The 23,078-nt window shown below is 49.9% G+C and overlaps 1 protein-coding gene across 1 annotated transcript in view; it reads left to right on the top strand.

Annotated features, from left to right (window-relative positions):
• SLC7A5 (solute carrier family 7 (amino acid transporter light chain, L system), member 5) overlaps positions 1-18,675 on the top strand; it is a gene marked incomplete at its 5' end in the record, with an annotated part of 34,839 nt that extends 16,164 nt beyond the window's left edge. Inside the window, 8 exons of the mRNA XM_009694767.1 lie at positions 9,952-10,057; positions 11,175-11,219; positions 12,610-12,733; positions 13,841-13,944; positions 14,707-14,803; positions 15,154-15,303; positions 16,452-16,629; positions 18,515-18,675. Of these exons, the coding sequence (XP_009693069.1) occupies positions 9,952-10,057; positions 11,175-11,219; positions 12,610-12,733; positions 13,841-13,944; positions 14,707-14,803; positions 15,154-15,303; positions 16,452-16,629; positions 18,515-18,570 (860 nt within the window). The remainder of the gene's footprint in view (positions 1-9,951; positions 10,058-11,174; positions 11,220-12,609; positions 12,734-13,840; positions 13,945-14,706; positions 14,804-15,153; positions 15,304-16,451; positions 16,630-18,514) is intronic.
• Positions 18,676-23,078: the final 4,403 nt, after the last annotated feature.

Genomic DNA, 23,078 nt, shown 5'->3' with positions numbered 1-23,078 from the left:
TATTGGGGTGCAATACGCACCGAGTTGACTTGTCTGGGGCCGCGGTTTCGGCGGTGATGGGGTTCTGTGTTCCCGTGACACCCCGGACGGTGCCGGTTAACTTGCTTCAGTGGTTACTGTCCCATTGCTGGTTTACGTTTACAGTATCCATAAACAGAGAAGAGGAGCAGTACCACAGTTTCTTGCTCAAATGTGGAAACTTCTGAGACTTCACAGAAGTATGTTTTTCTCTGTATTGACCTCCCGCCTTCAGCTTTTGGCTTTTTCTCTTTTTATCCTTTCGTTGGACATTTTCATTATTTTCAGAAAAGCCGTAACATCTCGAGACAAAGAAATATGTGGCAATATTACCACACAGAAAATAGCACTTCCTTGTGATCTCTCTGCGGACAGCTGTTCTACATCACTTCTTTCATGCAACTTCAAAAGAAGGGTGGAAGTTGGTTTCCTACTCAGCCTTTCAGCTACTTGAAAGTTGACTCAGTATAGCTGACCACTCAGGATGCAATTATTTTACTAATACAAAACTTACACTTTTAAAAGCCCTTGTGGGGCTAGAGTTGTGTTGCTTTAAATGTTCTGTGTCCTGGACTTGGCGTATAAAACCTTATATATGGACCCCCAACTGTACAGCCCACCGGTTTGTACCACTTAAATAGTATAAATGACTGATAGCATAGACAGAACCTGGATTTTTTCACTCCAGTGTTATAAAAACTAGGCTTATTTTTGGTTCTCCTGTTTTACCAGCTCTACAAATTGCCTTCTGTCCAGCCACCTCTGGGTATTTTTTGGCCATACTCTTGAGGTGGCGAGCGGGATGCTCGGGACTAGATCACGCAGCCGGTTTGGACGGGGGCTGTGCAGGTGGAAGGGAAGTTTTTTGCAGTGGCTGTGACACAGGGGTCTGTGCTGAGGTCTGCAGCTGTGCTCTTCATACCCCATCACCCTGCACCACACACTGCCTTAAAAACTAACCGAGGCATGAAATGGTAAACAAAAATATATGTGCTAATCTTTACGGACACACTCATGCTTTTTACATGCGAGGAAATTCAGGAAAGGTTTTGATGTCAACAGATTCTAAAAAAAACATACCACAGATGTGTCTCAGATATATTCTTTTCTGTTGTTGATGTCCTAGGGTTTCTTAAACATTTATCTGCCCTTGGGCAGCTCCAGCGGCGAGGTGCCGTTCCTGGCTGCTGCCCGTGCTGGGCTCCAGCCCTCGCTGCGATTCCTCACCAGCACTTCTGCTAAAAAAAAAAATAAATTGGGCATTTGGGACTTAGGGAAATAGAATTTAATACTTGTTTTATTAAATTATTTTTATTGAACTTATTGTCCCTTTTCCCTCTTAATGCCTGATTTCTGATCTTGAATTTCTCATCTGCGGTGCCTCGAGCCAGCAGCATTATTCTGTCTTAACTCCGTTGGGCTTGTCAGAGACCGGCAGAGTTGCATCTGCCCAACAAGCCCAGGGTGAATTCAGGACAAAGTAGGCAGGTTTAACTCCAGACATTTGCCTTGGAAAGCTTAGACTGGGCAGGGAGTTTTGGTTTTAGTCTTGGTTTGTTGGTTTTGTTTTTTTTTTTCTTAAATAGATGTGTACAATATCAGCCAGCGCTGGCACCCCCCACCCCAATATCGTTTGCCCTTTCTGAAAGGGTATTTAGAGGTGTAGTTGCGGCTGGCAAATTCTGAACTCGATACGGGAGGGTTTCTGAAAGTACCGAGATGAAGATTCAAACCTTGGGTCGTTAATATGTGCTTACCATGTCCGTGAAGCCTCCTAAAAATATCATTGAAGTACGCCAGGTGCGAGGCAACGTCTTGGCGCTGCGGGGGAGTGTGCACATCTGGGTGCTACTTTCATTTATCAAATCCCTTCGCCTTTTGCTAGAAAACGCCCATTTGGTCTCTGTCTTTCTCTGTGAGGGTTATTTTGCTAGTTCCCTGTCCCAACTTCTTTCTCTGACTTTTTTTTTTGCCAAAAAATCCTGTGATTAAGGAAGACGAGAGGGCAAGTTCACTCACTCATCCTTTCCTCCCGGATTTTCTTCCCTGCTGCCAGCGGCAATGTCAGTTGAATGTCCCGAAACAGCCCCTTGAGCCAGATGTGGAGGGGGAGCCGGGGGCCGAGCGGATGAGCTCTGCGAGCAGCGGAGGCGAGGGCACAGCTGTAAGCGTGGGGAGGGCCGGGCTGCTCCGGAGGGGTCCTGCTGACATGGCAGGAAAACTTCATTTCATGGCTGGTAATTAAAATCTCAGGCTTCCTCAGGTCTCAAGCACAATGGCATGCCGATACTAAGAGAAAACAAGAGTGGTCATTGTCTGAAATCTCTTGGGTTTGTACCCTGCGTTGATTCACGCTTGGCCATCCGGAGATGAATGGGCACTTAACACAGCTAAAGAAATCTGCCACAAATTTTTCCTTTGACCGGGTCTCATCTCTCCTGTCCGTAGCGTGAACCTGATCAGCAGGTCGATGTTTAGGAGTTTGTTTTCAATTGATTTTTTTGTTTTGTTTCGTTTTGTTTCCTGCCACATCGGTTGTGACCCACTTTTTTGCTAACCGAGGGTAGATGCAGCAATGCCTTTGCCCACGCCGTGTGATGTTGTACACGTCAGGATCGCTGTTCCACCGGTGTCTGTGCCCGGAGAACCAGCTCACCCAAGGGACTGGCTGTAGGACACGACCTGGGACAGGAGAACCAGTTGATGGTGGAGCTGTAGAGGTGTCCGAGAGGAGTTTGGAGCCCAAAGCCAAACCAAATGGGTGTTCACCCAGCCAGCCCATGACTAGCTCCCGCTGCAGATCCTCTTTGGCAGACCTGAGGCAAAGCCTGTGGATAGTAAACGTCCCTCAAGCTTTTCAGGGTGTCCCTGCAAGTTGGGGCTGAGGCTCGTGCGCAAGAGATTGCAGGAAAAGCGTGCCCTGCAGCTGCCCGTGCTGTTTCTTGCTACGCTGGCATTCAGAAATGCCGCTATAACATGATTTTCCAGCAGTAAGCTTTGAAGAAAAGCTATTGTGTGTCCCTTACTCACCCTCTTGTTCACGGAGCACATGGAGAGTGGAAGACTGTACCGAAGGAGAGCACGAACAAGGAACCTGGGAAAGCTGCCAGCATCCTGCACTTCAAATCACATCAACCACATGTCGGAGATTAATCAGGCGTCTTGATGCTGGAGGGTTGATACAACACAATTACGTTTTATGGGCCTCTCGCTCTCTAATCTTTTATTTCTTTTCCAGCCAAAGGTGGATGCAAATGCTGAGGCCAGGTGGGCATGGCAGGTTAGCGTGCGACGCAGCTTGCCTGCTCTGGTTTGGAGGGAGCAGTGTTCATTTCTGCTCGGACAATTTTTTTCTTGCCCTCTCTGCCCAGAAAATTTTTGGCAATTACAGATTCAAGGACAGGGTTCAGCCTGCTGGGGTTTTTCATATTACAAGTGTAAAGTTGCCTGTCCAAAAATAAATAAAATGCATTTCATAACAACGACAAAAAAACAGCCGCAAAATACAGAAGCAGTCGGCCAGCGACCTGTGCTTCTTGTTAGGATCGCTGTGAGCTGGAGCGGCTCTGGGTGCACACGCTGGAAGCTTGGCCTTTAACGACGATGCGAACTGCTGTTTGTGTAACATCCCGTACGGAGGCTCAGAGCTGCGTTAACTCTTTGGGGTGGAAATGTGCCTTGACATCTGAAAAGCTGCTTTATCCAAGGAGTTGTGGATTGTAGCGTGTTGCTCATTTTTGGTGTCCTGACTGAACTGCCAAGTGCTCAGCTGGATGGAGGTGGGTGCCGAGGACCACATCTCGGACTCGCCCCGGGGGACCTTGCTCACCCCCGCCGTGGGCTGATGGGTTTTGAGGCAGCTGACGGGAGAGGCTCTGTTGGCTTCTCGTTTTTCCGAGTGCAGCTATCCCAGCAATGCCGGCACGTTTAACTAGAGAGCAGCTAATACTTTGGTATTTGCTTCTTTGCATCTCTGGATCTCCTCTCTGTCTCTCTCAAGTGCTTGGTGGCAGCGGCAGCGGTCGTTCGTGGCTAAGGTGTGTCGGTGTGGTCCACAGCTCTGTGTGTGTCTGTGTACACGTGTGCTTTTGCTTGCATTTTAAATTGATCCTTTCCCACAGCCTTCAACTGCTGGGCTGGAATTAATGGCCTTGCCTGTGGTGCTCGAGGTGTGGGTGACAGGCGGGAGGGTTTGCCCTCCCCAAATGTTCTTGGCTCTCAGGGACGTCAAGCTGGTTGGCGCTGTGAGTCCCTCAGAGCCTGGCTTATTCTTGTTTGTCATTCTCCATCACAGGTTTCTGTGGATGTAGATTGAACCTGTTGTGCCCATATGAAAAGCAAAAAACCAAGCTTATGGAACTGGCTGGAAACCCGCCGGGTGGTTTGTTTAGGGTTTGCTGTTACTCTGCCCAGTTAGGGACAGACAGGGGGGCACTTAGGATGCCCCTTTCCATGCTGTGCTAAGGATCTGAGGGACACTGTCCACCCAGGGTCTGCCACTGCCTCGGGGCTTTCTGGCTCCCGGAGGAGGCACGGTGTGTTTTGTCTCCCGTGCATCGCTCCGGGGCTCACACCGCTGCTCGGGGGGCTGCTGCTTTATTTCTCATCAGCAAACGTTATGGCGGCAGACACGGAGGCTGCGAAAATCGAGAGGTGTTTGCTTAGGAGGAAGGTAAAAGGTTTGTTGGTGATACCAAGAGGATGCAGAGGAGGTGGGAAAGGTAACGAGATGCTGTCTGGCTCAAGTAGTGTCCTGGTGGACTATTGCAAAAGGAGGAGTTGTGAAACTTGAGTCGTGCGTGGGGTGGGGTGAATTCAGACCCTTGGGTTCACTCTGGAGGATAAATAATAGCTCTTTGTAAATGGTGTCGACAGAGCTTCCCGGCACTGGGAGGAGAGGAACTTTTCCTTAGAACAGAAGGAAGCAGTTGAAATGAGGGGAAATGCGGTAGCCTGTCCACAGCTGGTGGTGAGAATCGGGACGTAACCCAGCAGCTCCGGCTCCTCCTTGGATGCCCTCTCTGCCTTTCCAAGGGTCTGGTGGTGTCTTTCAGTCCACTGTGGGCCCCAAGTTTCATAGCCGCTGTTCAGAACTGCTTAATGCAAAGCTGTCGGCAGCGATCAGAGAGGAGCAGACAGCTGACGGGGCTACGGAGCGTGCGCATCCCGGGGAGCTCCGAGCTGCCGAAGTGATGCTCTCCTAACCCCAGCCCTGCGTGCTTCTTGCCGTCTTGTTTTTCTGACTCAGTCCATTGAACTCTCGCTGCTTTTCTCAGGAAATGGCTCAACAGCTGAGTGGATCTTCTCCTCTGGGGTTTTTCACATACACAACACATTTCTTCCTGGCTCGGTTTCTTCCACAAGTGAGACACGCTGATGGCCCCCCCCCTCTCTTGCTGAGCTCTCTAGATGGCTGTGTTCCCTCTCCTCGCTGTTTAGGCAAGTTAAAAGTATTTAATTATCATTAAATGCTTTCTCCAAGAGAAGATTGCTGTGCTATTAAAACCAGAATGGACATGACTGGGGAGCAAATGAACATTTTCAAAGAAAGAGTCTGAACATGCAGCGCGTGGACCCGCAATAGGTCCCTCCTGCAGAAGGGCCCCAGGTGACCCATCGCTTGCCGGTGCGATCACCAGAGTCTTGGCAGCTGGCAAGATCAGCAAATGGGGTTTATGTCAGAGCTTGTTACCTTAATTTGGTTAATTGTAGAGCAGAGTGCAGTTGAACAGCCAGTTCAAATCAGGTTTCAGATCTCCGGGGTGCCGGGCACGGGCAGGGCATTGCCTCGAGAGCAGCCGCGGGGGCTTGGGCTGGGGAGGATGGGGGAGCCGGGAGGGTGGGCAGAGTACGGCTTTGCCCGGGATGCGCTGGCTTACAGACCTCGGGCTCCGTGGGAGCAGTCGAGGCCGTGTTTGGCAGCCTCACCTGCAGATTTGTAACCCTTGATTTGATCCAAAGTCTGCAATTTAAGTCTCCAGAAGTCTGGAGGTTTGAATTGCACATTGAGGCTTGAAAGATGCCGAGTGTCTGGAACTGAGGTTCATACCTTCATCTTGAACAGCAGGTCCTAACGAGCGCTTGTATTAGAGGAAGGAGGTCAGAATGACGGTGCTGGACCACCCACCCAGTATCCCCAGTCTCCAGCTGGGTCCAATAGCAAGCACCAGTGGGTGGGTGTAAGGACAAGGGGGACACATGGTGCTTCCTCAGCCTCCAGTGCACCTCTGGGTCTTCTGCACCAGAGAAGGTGTGATGGATTTCTCTTCCAAGGATCTCTCTAATGACTACTTGAACCTCTGTCTAATTGTGCGTGGGGCTGCTAACGAGATCAGGGCGAGACAAGTGCAGTCAGAGCTCACCCACTGTATCTGGGGGACCTTTCTGGTGTCACCGCTGGAGCTTGGCTTTTGTGCCCCGAGATGTATAATGTGGTGCCAGTTATGTCTGTCAAGGCATCGCTGGCGGGCACAAATTACCGTCTTTCTGGTGATTTGCTGGCCAGCAGCGTGGGACGGAGCTTTGTGGTGGTGGCGGGAGAGGACGGCTGCTCTGCTGGGATTTGATCTTCATGGCACGTTTGTTAAGGAGCCCAGGCTCCTCTCGTGCAACCAGGCAGCGATAAAGCATGAAAGAAGCAGAAGTTGTGGCAAAAGAGCATCATGTGGGCATCTGAGAATACGAGCTTGTCCCCTTGGAGCAGGAAGAGAGAGATCTCGGCTCCTCTGGTTATTTAATCGTGTTCTGATGTGTTGGTAAACCCATTTTGCCATGAGAGCATAGAGATGCGAAGTTTAGCAACTTGGTGCAAGTTTTTGGAGAGCTACAACTCTTGCTAGGTGAGGCAGGGAGAGGGCAGCGAGGTGTCAGCTCCTCGAGTGTTGAGGAGGAACAAAAAGCCCTTTGCTTCCTACCAAGTCTCCTCTCCTGGCTGCCTCCACGCTGACTTGCCGCTCCTTTGCCGGTAGCTGCATTTCAGTGCCGATGCTTCAAAGCGATGGGTTAGGCGCGGGTGCGAGGAAGAGGTGTGCGAGTAATTAGTTATGTCCCACGCATCTCGCCCCCACCCACCGACTCTGTAATGAAATGCCAGGCTTTGTTTTAATTTCTTTGCTTCAGTGCTACTCCCGTAGCGGTCCCGCGCTGCCTTTCCCTCCTCTTTGCTCGTGTATCCTGGAGGGCCAGCAGTCCTGACACACAGCCAAAGCGTCTGGACAGCCCAGCAGGCCACCAAATTGGGCTTGGACCCTTCCTTGCCCAGAGGCTGAAGATGCCCGTGGTTCCCAAACAGGTGGCACATCTGGAATCCAGGCATGTGGTTTTGGGCTGGGGACCACCGATGCTCTCCTCCCCTCCTGGCCAGCGGGGCGAGGGCGGCGGCTCAGCCCTTCCTCGGCAGCACCGGCACACGGTTTCTGTGTGAGGTTTGGGAAGGCACAGAGCGAAACCTGCAGCTGCCTCAGAAAAAGGAACATTTGGCCTGAGAGGTTTTTGCCTGTGACAAACAGAAAGAGGCTTTCGGTGGAAGCTGGTATCCAGTTGTGGACAAGCAATGGAAGTGTGAGCCCGCGGTGTGATGCTGCTCGTGCCCTGGCTGCTCCCGGATCGGAGCATCCTCCTGACGTGGTAAAGGTGGGATCCCTGGGTCCGGGTGGGAGCTGGGCTACTGGCAGAGCAGGAGCAGACCTCTGAGAAGAGACGTCCCGAGGGGTGTTTGAAACACCTGGAGAGCTCTCCTGCTCTCCTAGTCCATCCCTGTGCCCTTCCAGTAGCTAATACAGTCACTGTTAACAAAAAGTGTATCTTATTCCCGTAACAAAGGACCTGGAAAGAACTAGACTGGTCATTACTCAGGAGGGACAGAAAATAAACTCAGGAAAGCTGAGCCTGAGGGATCCAGCAGAATGTGATACCGTGCACACCTACCTTCTGCTCAGCCTTTGTATTCACTGCCAGGCCAGGGCATTAATGCTAAATTAAGATTATAAGACTGAACCTATAAACCAGGGATTAAGGTTAACTCGCAGCGTTGTATCAGTCTCTTTGCACTTCCTGGCTTTCCTGTTACGCTCTGATGTACATCTTTTAATCTCACTTTTTAAAAACAATTGGTGCATTTTGCTAAGGAGATTCAACGGCTGACGGGGCATTAAATACAACCAGCATATTGCAAGGAAGGTTCAGAAGACACTTTCCTAGTGCGAGGAGGTACTAGGAGAGATGGACGAGGCAACATCGGTGGAGAGCTGCAATCTGCAGTGGGAGCTGGACCAGTAGAGCCTTGCAAACCTGCTGGACGTAACTGCACTGGGTTTCCCAGACCTGATTGCCCAGTGCATGAGCTGCTGCTGTGGTCTTGGCTCTTTTGCAGCTCACACCCACAGCATCCCCTTGCAAATGGGATAGCAACCGGCCGGGGAAGAAGGCAGAAGGATGGTGGTTTCCTGGGGAGCTTTGTGAGCAGACAGCATTTTGCACGCTGTGTTAGGGAATATCTCCCTCAGCAGGAGGGAGACAGGAGGTGAAGGGAGCAATGCCCAGGATGGAAAGGATGGGGATAGAGCTGGAAGGTCAGGTAGAGGGGGGGAAAAGACAAGATGGAGCTCCCCCACGGACACAGGGCAGCTCCATGTCACCGGCACAGATTTGGAGCAGTCCCTTGCGAAGCCCCGTGAATGAAAGATGCACCAGCAGGCCGATAGGGCTGTGGGGAAAAGTCCCCCTTTCCCACCACTATAAAGATGAGTGGGAGGCATTAAAAGGTCCGTGCATCCCTATTTGTTACCCAGCCTCTGCAAAAGTGGCTTTTGGTGGCGTAGGGGAGTGAAAGTTTCCTGCGTGAGATGGGAAGAGAGGCCATCCAGAGGAAAAATGCCTGGTGTATTAGCATCCCTCTCCTTTCCCCAGATGCACGTCCCGGGTACCTTGTGCTAAGAGATGAAGGGTTAAGCTCCAGGCCCTGCTGACTGCCATGTGATGCAGTTGCTTGGGTGATTAGTGAAGCTCTGTGCCCTAAGAGGAATCACATGGGCTTTGATAGGGCTCCCTGGATGCGAATGGGCCCTGCCGACTCCTGCCTCGCTCCCCGCTTCCGTACTCACCAAGGGGAAGCGCTGGGTCTGGGGAGGGGAGCGTGGCTTCGCCATCCCAAGCCTACACCCAGGCTCCACATCAAAAGGCAGGGAACAAAACAACTGCAGAGCATTTTAAAGCAAAATAAATAAACCCTTGGCTGCTCTGGGAGAATTCTTACCAAAGGTACAATTGAGTCGTCTATTTATGGCTTTTCATTTCAAAAGCAGATACATAACAGGAACTTTTGATATTCAAGCCCCAAAGAAGCTAACTTCGGCTATTCAAGCCCCAAAGAACCTGACTTCCCACAATCAAAGGGATTGCCATAACTCTCTGCTTTATCAGGTGGCTGGTGGGACTGGAGGAAATCCTGGGTTCCTGCTTTATTGGGTAGCTGGTGGAAGTGGAGGAAATCCTGGGTTTTTATCGAACGAAAGCAGCTGTCAGTTGAGAGGACAACGTGACAATATCTGTTTGCATAGCATCTTCCAGCAGGAAGGTCCCCAGAATGTTTTCTTCACAGGGAGAAGATATCTGGGAGATTACCTCGGTGATAGCACGTTGCAGTGTGAGAAAGTTTGGAGGACTCGATAATAGCCAGTTGCTTGAGACAAGTATGTTTGGGGCTGATTATTTGGTGCATTACTCCAGATGAATTAAGTACTGTAAAACTGGAGGAATCAGCCCAATAGAAATGTGTGCACATGCTTTCTGGCATGACCTGAAATGCATCAGCGTGATACTTAATTATGTTAAGACCAGCTTTTGCCTCCAGGTTTCTCTGTTTCAACATCCACAAAGGTCCTTGGGGTTCATGGTCCATCTGCATCGATCCTTTCTTGGTTTTGTTTTCTGCAGGTGATGTGACAAACCTGACTCCTGAGCAGTCCTTCAAAGGCACAAAAGTAGATGTGGGGAACATCGTGTTAGCTTTGTACAGTGGTCTCTTTGCCTATGGAGGATGGTAAGATGCAGCCCTCTACCTTTTTTCAGTGCTAAATCTTGTAGTCCATTCCTTTTGTCCCCAGATTGTGTTTGCACGAAGAGTGTGGTCCAGGACTTTCCACTTTCCTGTAGCCAGGGCAATGAGGCAGATGCTCTGGGTTTGCCTACTGACGTTAGTAGTCATACTTGACACCCTGCTTCCAGCCAGGATATAGAAGCACAAAGAAGTGGAGATGATCGTGGGATTTAGAAGAGGCAGCAGATGATGGGTGGTGATGCACCGTGATGCTTGGTGCGGCTCCTGGGTGTCTTCAGAGAAAGCAGCAGGGTGGGTTTAGCTAGCAGAAGAGAGATGTGCTACGTGCAGCAGATTACTTTGAGCGCCGAACTGAAGCTCCTGGAGGGCTGCTTTATCAGTCCCTTTGAGCACTTGCAAGCACAAGGAGCCTGCTCCGTTTGCTGTGAAAACGGGCGGGTTGCAGCCATCCTTATCGCCTGGGGGTTGGCCCTGTCACTCGAGGGTCCAGCTCTTCACCTGCAGTCGCCCCTCTTCTTGCAAGGACGTTGGCAGCACAGTGTGCTCACATCCTTATCGCCTGGGGGTTGGCCCTGTCGCTCGAGGGTCCAGCTCTTCACCTGCAGTCACCCCTCTTCTTGCAAGGACGCTGGCAGCACAGTGTGCTCGATCCACCAGCACCATCCAGGGCTTGGGATTTGCAGGTTTTGTGCTGCAGGTCTTGAGCTAGGCATCAGCCATCGTAAGTTTTACCGCAAGTGTCAGGCTCTCTGGCCCTCCTTGAAATTGCCTTGCAGATGAGTAAGATGAAGGGCTTCATTTATTCCATGGACTAGAGGACACGGTCTCAAGTTGCGCCAGGGGAGGTTCAGGCTGGACATTAGAAAGAACTTCTTCACTGTAGGAGTCGTTAGGCATTGGAACAGGCTCCTCAGGGAGGTGGTGGAGTCATCGTCCCTGGAGGTGTTCAAAAAACGTTTAGATGTGGCGCTTCGAGACATGGTTTAGTGGGCATGGTGGCATCAGGTATACGGCTGGACTTGGTGATCTTTGAGGTCTCTTCCAACCATAATGATTCTATGACTAACCAGAATTAACCACTGTTCTTTTTAAATTACAGGAATTACTTGAATTTTGTCACAGAAGAGATGATAAATCCCTACAGGTAGGTGTGTGTCCTGTGATGACTTCCCTGGGAGGAAAACCTGTCGTTCTCGGGAAGCCCCTTCCCCGTGTGTGCAACAGGGGTTGCCCATCAGCCCAGAAGCCAAGGTCTTTTTCTGGGGAAGTAGTAAACAAGATAAATTAACGGCATTGTTCCTCCCTGGAACAGGGGAAGGGGAACAACAATCTCCATATGAGAAGGGCTGTTGCTTACACTGCTTTCCTGTACTGCTAGTATAATCAGTGTTGTTGGAAAGTCCTGCTTCCTTGGCATGGCACCTCTCTGAATTATAGGCGAGGAAGAAGCACTCGTGGCTTTATTACTGCCTTGTATAAACTTCCACCAGAGTATTTGTGCGTACGCTTCTTTGCCACGTGCTCTTCCCGTTCTGTTGAGCAACAGCCGCGTTCTGCGCTGCTCCTGCCTGTCGGGGTTGTGCAGGGGACCTGGTGAGATGAGGGTGGGCCACACCGAAGCAGGACATCATCGCCCAGAAGTCATTTTTGCTGGCAGGGAAGGTGCCTGTGAGGCACTGTTGATACGAGCTTCAGGGTCACTTGTGCAAGAGCCCATTCCTGGCTGACCCTGGCAGTGATTAGTGCCTGCTGGGAAGCATAAGATTTGATAGGCCCTTTCCTTGACAAACACAGTTATAAAAAGGTTTTTGCAGTTTGCAATTATTTTCATGTCTTCTGAATGCAGTCATGGTATTTGACTCTCTCCTCCTGTGGCTTTGAGCTCCGCTAGACCAATTATACGTGACATCAAGCAGGGTTTCCTTCTTCAGTTTCCGTTCGCAAATGAAGTTAGACTATTTGGAAAGGTAAATTTGTACCGACACAGCCCCCTCTTTACAGACCCAGTCGGACTCTGTCTGAACTCGTTTTCTTTGAGTTTCATCAGTCCAGCCAGGTGCACAAAGTTAGAGCCTAAAAACTGCCCACTGCATCCCTCATCTTTCCATCTCCCACAAGAAACCCAGCAGCACAAATGCTTCTCCTTTGCCCAGAAGAGAATACATGTGCTAATGCCACTGGCTAGCAAGAGACATGGGGGGTTATTTTTAATTAATTGCCTTTGCCGTGATCTTGGAATACTGCTTGCCAAGACAGCCAGAGTCTCTCCATGCAAAAAGTCCCTTCTGCCGTAATCCTTCCCTCTACGTCTGTCAGCCTGCAGGCTGCTCCCGGGTGGGCATCTTCTCCTCTCCTAGGGGAGCAGTGCGCGGCTGGGAAACTGGACATGCTGGAGAGCCAAAGAAGGGCAGAATGGCTCGAACAAACTTTTAAGTGAGGGCAGGAGGGCTGCAGCATGAGCCGCCCATCCCTGGCATCAACAGCTCTCTTCTCTGAACTGCAGCGCTCCATTACAATTTGTATTTTCTTCCTAGAAACCTGCCTCTGGCTATCATCATCTCACTACCTGTAGTCACTCTGGTTTATGTGCTGACAAACTTGGCTTACTTCACGACCCTGTCGACAGACGAGATGCTGACGTCCGAAGCCGTGGCCGTGGTAAGATAGGTGCATTTCTGATGTGATTCATCTGTTTTCCAGGGCTGGATAAATCAGACTTACGATCTCGGCATACATCTCCTAGTTTGTTCCAGGCTGATCATGGCTGCTTACAAAAAAGCTGATGTTTGACAGGAGATAAAGAGCAACTGTGACGGGAGCAGGGAAGAACAGCGTGATACCAAGTGGGATTAATCACAGACAATAGTAAGGGTGGGCAGTCAGTTAGCGATGCTCCTAATTCGTAAATCCGCAAGGTTGCTGCTGGCCTCATGACTTCTCATCAGTTACCAGAGCATGATATTTATGGGAAAAGGTCATTCAGTCAATACTGAACGGGATTGTTCTCTCTCTGTATCTTCCTTGTTTTAATTAAGAGAGAAAAATAATACTTCTATTAATTAAAATGCCAGCGCGGTCAGAAATCCCGACTGCTTTAGAAGCGAGGAGCATGGTATGACCTTGCAAACTGCGCATGACCAGGATTGTTGAGTGCTTCAAGGGGAATCTCCCAGTCCAGGATAAGTTGGTCTGGGCCATTCAGGTGACAGTGCTCCATCCCTTGGGGTAGTCCCCAGCCCCAGCCCCAGCTCCAGCCTGCACCGATGCAGTGCCGACTTACTGGAGATGCCAGCCTGTGTCGCCTCGCTCTAGTTGTGCGCCTTTGCAAGTCTTGACATCAATATAATAGCGTTGGCGTAAAACTGCAGGGAAGCAGTGCGGGGTCAGGTTGTGATATAAAACTACAACTCGTGGTCCCTGCGTTTCTGAGCATCCCAGGTCCTTACTCAGCAATTGGCAATATCTGCGGGGCTGAACCTCCTCGCAGTTTCCGTTTGGTCTTGAACTTTTGGCTACCCGTTCTGATAAAAGTTGTGTCCTGACTCTGAGGGAAGGATTTGCTGCTGATTTTTCTTTTGCAATTCCACAATATGCTTTTTCAGGAAGGAGGAGCAGCACATGGCAATATGGAAAACTCCGTAACAGCTTCAGCACTAAGTCGTGTCGTTTGTTCAGATTTCTACAAATATTGAGTCTGTGTAGGCAGCTGTGAGTTCTTTTGGACGTGCTGGGTGTGAAGTGTCTGTCTTGTTGCCCCCCATTTAGGATTTTGGGAACTATCACCTTGGCGTCATGTCCTGGATCATACCCGTCTTTGTTGGCTTATCGTGCTTTGGATCCGTTAATGGATCCCTCTTCACTTCTTCCCGGTAGGTTTCTTGCTCAATTTTGTGTTGTTTGTTTACAAGTCATGCTTAATGCCTCTTCGTTTGGAGTTGTCCTCCAAAGAGCGGCTGTGGGTAGACACAAAGTCTAAAGGGTCTGGAGGCCATGTGGGGAATGCGGGGGAAAAAAAACGCAAGACTTCAAAACCATATCCAGTTTAAAGGAAACCCTTTCAGTGTTCTTAGTCTTCTGTTCCTCAGGCAAAGTCCCGTTGAAGTTATTAGAACATAAACAAACACAGGCTTGGGACTCCCTGATGTTGCCTGAGAAAGTGGCTTTAATGAAAAGCAGAAACTTATGAAACTCCAGGGCTGAGAATTCCTCCAGAAAGGGGAGAAAGGACAGGGCAGGACGGGGACTGAGATGGTTCCAGCTCTGACACGCATCTCAGGTTGTCTTAGGAACGTCACTTAATTGCTTTTTCTGGACAGGAGGATATAAATACATCTTCTTGTGCATTCTTTGTCCGTCTCCAGCCTTCCTTCTAAGACAGGGACTTTTCCCGGTGTATGTGCCAAACACCCCGTGCCGGGGTCTGATCCTGGAGGGTCCCACTCCTGAACCAGGGACTAGCAAAGGGCACAGCTGGCATCGTGCAAGGCACGACTGAGGTGCAAAACCTGCGTGGAGCCTGGGCCTTTCAGTCTTGCTGCCTCAGGACTGTCTAGGCTGAGCTTGGGCTGTCCCCACTTGTTTGGGGCTGAAGGTCGCAGAGGTGATAACTGCTCTTGTCTCCCCCACCTCAGGCTGTTCTTTGTGGGATCCCGCGAAGGACACTTGCCTTCAATCCTCTCCATGATTCACCCCAGGCTTCTCACTCCCGTGCCGTCCCTCATCTTTACGGTAAGGACCTGGGTCTGTGGTGATGAGCATCGACCTGGTATTGAGAAACGGGCCGGGGGTGGGATCCCATCAGAGCGGTTGGAGGGGGGCTGCTTGGGCACCAGCCATTCCTGCGAGCACCTACAGGAGAGGACAGACCCTTCTCCTTCTCGTCGTATCCTCGTATTCCACTTCTGTTTGGAAATCGCTCCAGGCACCAATTGAAAATAGCTTAAATAAGTAAAAAACAAGCAGCATGATTCTTTCCCTGGCAGGTAATTCTTCTGCAATACCTGTATTTAGTGTTGTAACGTACGTGGTTTCACCTACTCCCTTTGCTAATGTGTTTTTGGTTTTTTTTCTGGATGCAGTGCGTCATGACCCTGCTCTATGCCTTCTCCAACAACATTTTCTCAGTCATCAACTTCTTCAGCTTCTTCAACTGGCTGTGCGTGGCTCTGGCCATCATCGGCATGATGTGGCTGCGTTACAAGAAGCCAGAGCTGGAAAGGCCCATCAAGGTGCGAACGGTGCGGTAATTGCGTGGTGGATCCTCCCTGAGTCCCTTCTCAGCACCAGGGAAGGTTCAGCAAGTACGGGTGCCCGTCTTCTACGGAAGAAGGACTGGGATTGCAAGCGTGCAAGGGAAACGTTGGGTTGTAGCTAACGCAGGTGTCCCTGCTGCATGGAAATCGGCCGAACGTGAATGGGTGCAGGAGGACGAAGAGCTGCCCTGGCCATGGGGAGACATCAGGGGTCTCGGGGTGTCAGAGATGCGGGGTGGTCTGGTGGGGTAGCCCAGGGGGAAGCTCTCGGTGACTAACCTATCCCCCAGGACAAATCATAGGCTGTGGCTCTCAGTGAAACGCTCTGTACCATCACGGAATTCACTTAAAACAGTTTTTTAATAAAGCAGACAAACCCATGCCTGCAGAGATGAGAACTTTGTTCTCTTTGTCCTTGGCCAGCTTGGCAGTACCGTGTCCCATCTGGGAGGAGGGCCAAGATCGTGTCAGCCACAAGCATGTCTGCCTTCCTTAAAGGCATGTTTCTCACTCAGCCCCCAGCACGTTCAGGTCTCTGCCAGGCACCAGGCAGCCCGAGAGAAACAAACTCACAGACCTGTACCAGTGCCTTCCCAAAGTAACTCTTTGCAGGGTGTTTCCTTTGTTTTTTTGGTTTTTCTTCTAAAAGCTGGGCTGCTCTCAGCGGGTGCCCTGCTCAGAGCATTATAGCCGAGTCCCCCGAGAAACTGCCGTGAAGATGCTATGGCTTGTGCAGTGGTTGCTGCTGAATTTGATGCTGTCGGTACAGGTGCTTTTCATAAGGAATCGTTCAAGTATGGAATTGGGGTCAAAAACAGGGTACTGAGAAAGGCTCATGGCTCTTAGCAAGCCACATCTCTGTGCTTTTTTTTGCTAGTTTTAAATGTACGTGTTAGGTGTTGGCCTACGTCTGTTTTCTCCAGGATTGATGAAGAGCACTGCCTTCCCCATGGCAGTTCAAGGTCATGGTCCCCTTGTTCAGAGCTCTGGGATGGACAGGAGCACCGTCCACGGAGGGGTCCATGCTGGAACACGAACTCCGTCCCTCCCTGGGCTGTACAGCTGGAAAGTGTACTCTGTTCCCCTGCTACAACTTCTGACCTCTTCTTTGGGTCCTTGTTTAGGTGAACATCTGCCTGCCCATTTTCTTCATCCTGGCCTGCCTGTTTCTCATTGCTGTTTCCTTCTGGATGACACCGAAGGAATGTGCGATTGGCTTTGCAATCATCTTCAGTGGGATCCCTGTTTACTTCTTTGGGGTCTGGTGGCAAAACAAGCCCAAGTGGGTTCTCCAAGGCATCTGTAAGTATTACCAGTGAAAAGCAAGGGTGCAGCCTTGGCTTTTGCTCCAAAAATAGCGACTTCCCGGTGAGCATGCTACAGCTAGTAGCGCTGGCTCTCCTTCGTGTAGTGGAGGCTTCCAGTGTCTTGGCTCCGATCAATTCTTCTTTAATGGTAACAAGTTTTAACCTGATGATTACCTTATCTACCAAGCACCCAAAACGCACCCTGACTTGCAATAATTGCAAAGTTTGGGCCAAATACCGTGTTGGTTTTTTTTTTTATCTTGGCAAACAGGTGGTTGTTATGCAGTGGAGCGTAATTTGCTGAGCACGTGGCTGCCTTTCTTCTGCCTCTGTAAAAGCACAGGGTCAAAGCTTTTGTCAGCAGAGAATCCCATTCTAGTGGCATAGGAAGGGAAAAGAAGTAACAGCATAATGGTCTGAGCACAGTTGGCCTCAGTTTGACTGCTGAAAATTCATAATTAGTGCCAATCCATCGCTTAGCCAGTACTAATGTTTCTGATCCAGTCAAAACTCTCCTTGGCATCAAAATGTGGCAGCAGAGCAGAGGGAGGGGAAGATCCCATGGGTGTTTTCTCTTACAAGGTTTATTTTTAAGGTATCTTCGTATAAGGTTTTCCAACAGCTGACACTATGCCATGGTGTGTTTTGAAGGGATGGAGAGGCTGTGCTTGGCACGTGTAACCTCTGTCTGAACAACCGAGTCAAGAAAGTCAATCTGTGTTGTCCAAGTAACTAAACTTTACCAGCTGCCTCCCAGCTCTCGTACAACAGGCTGACCTAGAAAAGCAGACAAGTAGAAATGCCCAGACGTAGCTGGATGCTTTTTCTGAAGAAGAAAAAGGCTTTCAGTAGTGCTCAGCACTTGTGATTCTTTCTTTTTCCCCCTCACGTCTGTCTCCCTCCCTCTCTCACACACTCACTTTTTTTATTCGGAGTATTAGGCTCAGTTCCTGGAAAAGCCATTTTTGCAGTGCCTGGGTGGCAAATTACCTTATTAATTGTTTTCCACCACTGAAGGCTTGTAAGGAGACTATAGGAAATATTCTGGGAACACAGCATGATAATCCTGCAAATGTCTGATTAGAAACATATGAGGTTTAAACACGTGTATATTCATATATGGCAGATAATTTGATCACCTCCAACTGATCCGAGTTTGACTTTGTATTTAGAATTAGCGTTAGCTTTACCTGGCAAGACTGTCTTGTGATCTCCAAGCACACAGTGAAGCAGGAGAAAGCAGAGGTGTGTTTGGATACCAGCCACCAAAACTAATGGGCGGAAGAATAACGTGACTTGAGTTTAGCATCTTTCCTGTGCAAAGTTGCACCTGAAATGCTTCCTTTGCTCTTCACCTGCTCTGTGCGAGGCACTGGACTCTGCCTTGTGTTCAGTACGCCCCGTTGGTTTTGTCCTGGGTACTTGGGCCTTTAAAGAAGCTGTGTGCACATACAGCCGAGGTTTTCAAAACTGGAAGTAAAAGCATCAGCTTGTTTTTTTCTGTGTCCGTTCCTGCTATTGTGCCTGACTCAATTTTGGCTGCTTGCAGTCACAGCATCCAAATATAGTTACCGTATCACCACGCAATTGGAAACTGGTGTCAAGAAGTACCGGAGCCTCTCTCGGGGCAGTACAGCATCCTTGCTGCAGGAGCAAAGCTCCCAGTGTTACATGTTTAAGTTCTGGGCATGAGTAGAGAGTAGCTCGCGGCTTATTTGCTTTCAAGTCTTAAATTGTATTTGGGCTAATCTTGCTCAGGACCATGGTGGGGAGGCAAATGGGTCAGCCCTTTTGAGGCAGAGTATGATGAACCGCGACCAAGATGCATGTTGGGCCCCTGCGTGCGATCTCTGACCTGTACTTTGCTTTCTCCCCCATAGTCTCCGCAACAGTCCTGTGCCAGAAACTGATGGAAGTGGTTCCGCAAGAATCATAAGCAGGAAAAGCAGGGACATTCAGCTCGAGGAAACGCACAATATTCTTTTAAGACGACACAAGGAGAAAAATGCTTCTGATCCCTCATAACCGAAACCTAGGCACTGGAGCACCCCGTCAGAGCTGCTTCGTGTCTGCCACCATGCCCCCGGCTCTGCCTTGCCTCCTCCAGCCCCCCTTTAGCCTGGCAGATGAGCAACCCTGCGATGAGAAGTTCTTGGTACGAGCGTGGGCCAGGAGGAGGAATTCCTGCCGGCAGCTTCCAAGGAGTCCTGCCTGTCCAGCAACAGCGAGTCTGATCAGCATCTGCGTGTGTGTGTGTGTGATACTGAGGGCCATGCTTCAGTTCTGTGTAGGCTTGCTTGGTTTGGGTCTGGGATCCCCCAGAGGAAGGCAGGATCTGCTCATGAGCCCAGTTTGAGTGTTGCCAGCAGTACAGTGGTGCTTGGGGCTGGGGTTGGGGCTGTCACAGAGCTGCAGGGTGGTCCTGAGCCTGGCCCACCTGCCTTACCTGGTCAAGGGGGGATGGTTGGGAAGCAAAGGTTGGCTGATGTTGGCTCACACACACACACACACACACAAACTCATACCAAAATACGTGCTGCTGGATGCTTCGGACTCTGTCCACTGGCAGTGACTTCGGTGAGACAAGTCAGGGCAGAATTAGTGTCAGAGAAATGATGTGGGGAGGTCTCATCTGACGCTCATTGCTTCCCTGACCAGAGCACTCGGGGTCCCCTGCCACTGTCTGGCTTTTAACTCTCAGATCCAAGCCATCTCCCTGCTATTGGGATGCTCTGCACCAGAAGGCCCATCCCGTGGCCCCGTGAATTCGCACTGGGGCAGGTGCAGGCTGGAGGGTGGAATTCCTCCTGATAAACCCAGGGAATTGCAATTAGCGGAAGGCCAAGTCCTTGGCTTGTTCACCCCATGTTTTTCTGTGGACAGGCTATCATCCAGCATGGGATGAGCAACATCATGCTCTCCAAATGGCTCTGTTCGTTGCCTGCGGTGCGATTCATGTTTGCCCCTAAACCATTTGCAAAGACAAAATAAGGGTGGGATTCCCTTGGTTCGTTCCCTGGGGTCTCTCTGTGCATTGCCTGTCGCCGTGCCCTTCCTTCGTTATGCTGTGTCTCTTCTAGAACGTGCCACGGAGATGTGACCAATTGGGTCTGGGGGCGTAGAAAAGGATCAGATGTCCCCGGATGGCTGGAGCCTGGCTTTAATCTCGGTCTGCTGTAGCTGGTCTGTTTTGCTCTAAGAAGCAGGGACTGGGGGCCTGGTCCTCCTTCGGGCAAAACTGCAGCATCAGGTCTGGCTTGGTGAGATGCCCTCACCAACATCCTCCCGTTCAGGGAGTGGTCTTTGAGCTTAAACCATGATCTACCAGTGAAATCTTGTTTTGCTGTTGCGGGTGGTGCAGTCCCATCCCCTGAGCCCACCCCAAATCCCTCTAGTTCCTGAGTAGGGACACGTTGCTGTATTTGGTCAAAAGCATCACCTTTTCAGCAAAACTGCAGTTCTTGAACAGTTTGCTCATTATGCCTCTGCGCCCAAGCTGGTAGTCAGTTGGAAATCAAAAGCATCTTTTCCCCACAGGTGAGCAGCTTCAGTCTCTGTTACAGATCTTTGTGCTTGTGCTTTGTGCAAATGGGTTGTTGAACTACTTTTTCTTCTCAATGTTTTTGTAAACTGAGCTGTTTGGAAGCCGGGATCCTCCAGGAGCTAATGCTTTCTATTGGATTCTCCTCGTAGCACAGAGTTATTTTGGATGAAGAGGCGTTAAGGGCACCAATGGTACTAGCTCATGCTTTGTCCTTTTAAGAAGTTCTTTAGCCAAAAAAAAAAAAAGCGTGTGTTATAGCAGGTGGCAGCTTCTGTTCAAGTGTCTGTGACCGTAGCTATGTCGACGAACGTCTGCGTGCAGCTCTTTGCTATCGCTTCGCCCACCACGCGTCTTTGCTTTGAGGCAGTGCAGGAGGAATAGGTGAGACAATCATCGCGCTGAAAACCTTTGCTGTCGGGTTGCTTATTCCATGGCAGCAGCGTGTAGAGATACCCAGGCCAGCTGGGGTGCCGCTTGATGCGTGTTAGCGTTGAGCTCTCCTGGAGCCCAGTTAACCTGCGGAGAGTTGCAGCTGGTTTGGGTATATCTACAGTGCAGAAGAACCCAAAGTTTATGGCCAGTGCCTGGCTGTTCAGGGACCTACGTGCAATGAATCGGAGCATCTCAGATCCAGTGCCTGCGGAGAGGCATTTGCATAAATGAGGTCGTGAACCATAAAACCTGAAGTCAGTTTCTGGAATCTTCTTCCAGCTGAAGGCTGAGATGTTTTGGCAGGGTAGTGATGGGAAATCACTGCTTATGCTGGACCTGTTTCATAGAGAGAGAACCTCAGTCTGTCACCTTCCACTTGGTCTGCAGGTTTTTTGGCTGTAATGGTCTCGGGGCCAGCTTCCTGCAGGGCCTGGGTTCAGCGTAGGGGCTCTCAGTGCTAATATATACCAGCAGAATTACTTGCGATGCCAAGGAAAGGGATTTTCACTGTCAGCCACCTCAATCCGATGTAAATTAGCACTCAAGTCCAATCCACAGACAGCTCGGAAATGGGTCCAAATCTCCCAAAGGCATGGGGGTTGCTTGGTTTGGACACATCTTAAAATGAGTTTCATCGGTGATGAAGACCATCACTACGCGATATCCTCTTGGTGAATCTTTCTCATTGGTTTTAAAGAGGAGATGTCACACTGAGAAATATTTTTTTATTAATTAACTGATCTTAATTAAATCCTTAGCTTGCTTGCTTTTTATGAATTTCCATGATTTTTCACTTGCTGCTAAACATCTTTCTCTTGTACTAACCTGCTGGCTCTGGCATTGGTACCGTATGTTTCATGGTGATCTCGCCAGCATCTCCCTGGCAATAGAGGTATGGGAAGATACCAAACCAGATACCAGCACAGAATGACAAAAATGTTGAATTTGGTCAGCCACAGCTCACATCTCAATGTTTACCTTTCAAAAACCTGATTTCTTTTATCCCTGATTCATTGACCCCAATAGTTCCCTTCCACCAGAGCTTGGTGACATGGCTGTAAGACGTTGGGCTATTTTTTCCTGGAAGTTAGGGAGATAAAAAGTAAGGGGGTAAAACTGAATTTCATTTTATAAAGCAAACACCGTAAAGTAATTTCGCCAATGGGTGAAACTGCTGCTAACAGCATTTGCTGTCCAGCGTGACAGCTTGTAACTCAGATCGGCAACCAGGAGTGTCTGCTGCCACGTTCAGCTGGATTTTGGTATGGAAAAAGAGAGAATACATCCCCATGAAAGACCTCCTTGCTGCTTGTTTTCCTCAAATGTGGAATGAGGCGTGTCATGGAGGGCGAAGGGAGCAACAGAGACTTCACAGAAAATATCTCATCGTTCCCAGCACTGGATGTGGGATTTTTCTGTTGTTTCTCTGTTTGCTTTTGCTCTTTCAAGCCCGTGATCACTTATGCCTGTTGCAGCCCACCAAGGGAGATAAACCCTTCCCACAAGGGACACGTACCACTACAGTGACCATGAGTTAAAGGAGGTACCGCGTGAATCTATTTCATATGACGGTATTCTGCAAACGCAGCCGGCGCCGTCGTGCCAGTGGAATCATAGAATCATTTAGGTTGGAAAAGACCTTTAAAATCATCGAGTCCAACCGTGGAGCCGTGGCTGCATCTTCCTGCAAGTGTTGGCTGTGCTGCAGTAGTCCCTTGGTCCTTGTACTAAACCCCCCTTTCAATTATCGCTGCTCTTAGCTTGGTTTTAAGTATTTAGGCTCCCAGGCAGTCAGTTGGTAGGGGTGTTCATGGAAGAGCATCCTGCAGGGACTGCTACACAGTAGGGCAGGGGCGTGCAGGAGCCAGCGGCCAGGCCCTTCCTTACCCTTGGGTTCCTCTTTCTAAATGAGAAACCTTCCTGACTGAGAGGGGAACCAGCCCTGCTCAACCCTGCAAAATGCTTCTGGCCAAAAATGGGGGGGATTTAAGTCATCCTGGGTGGATCTTTTGGGGTTTTTTTTCTAAGTTCCTGCAGTATTTGCAGTGTTTTCCATCTCCAATACTGTGTTCTGGTAAGCACGCTTTTGTTTTTAATGGCACCCTCTGGGGATACTAAGTTCAAAGGGACTCCGTCACTGAACAAACTTTAAAGACCCTTCAACTGGATTGAAACTCCTAAGAAGTGGCTTTGTTGTTCTCCTCTGTGGGCTCCTCCGCTGTGGGTCTGCCCGAGAGCGGAGCCCTTGAGGGGCTGCAGCGTTGCGGCAGAGCTCTTCCCCACCGCCGCGACTTCCAAACCACGGTGAGATGTTTGCAGTGGCAGAGTCCCGGTCCGGCTGCGGGGAATCACAGGGAAGGCTCCCGCTCGGTCTGGGAAGGTTCTTGTGCCTTCAGCTGAGGCTACAACACTTCAGCTGAGTGTTCTCGGGCTTTAATGAAAAATAAAAATTAAAGAAAAAAAAAGAA

This window comes from Cariama cristata, unplaced genomic scaffold (assembly GCF_000690535.1).
Source record: "Cariama cristata isolate BGI_N322 unplaced genomic scaffold, ASM69053v1 scaffold20422, whole genome shotgun sequence".
In the NCBI taxonomy this organism is placed as follows: domain Eukaryota; kingdom Metazoa; phylum Chordata; class Aves; order Cariamiformes; family Cariamidae; genus Cariama; species Cariama cristata.
This window is presented reverse-complemented; position numbering and strand designations above follow the sequence as displayed.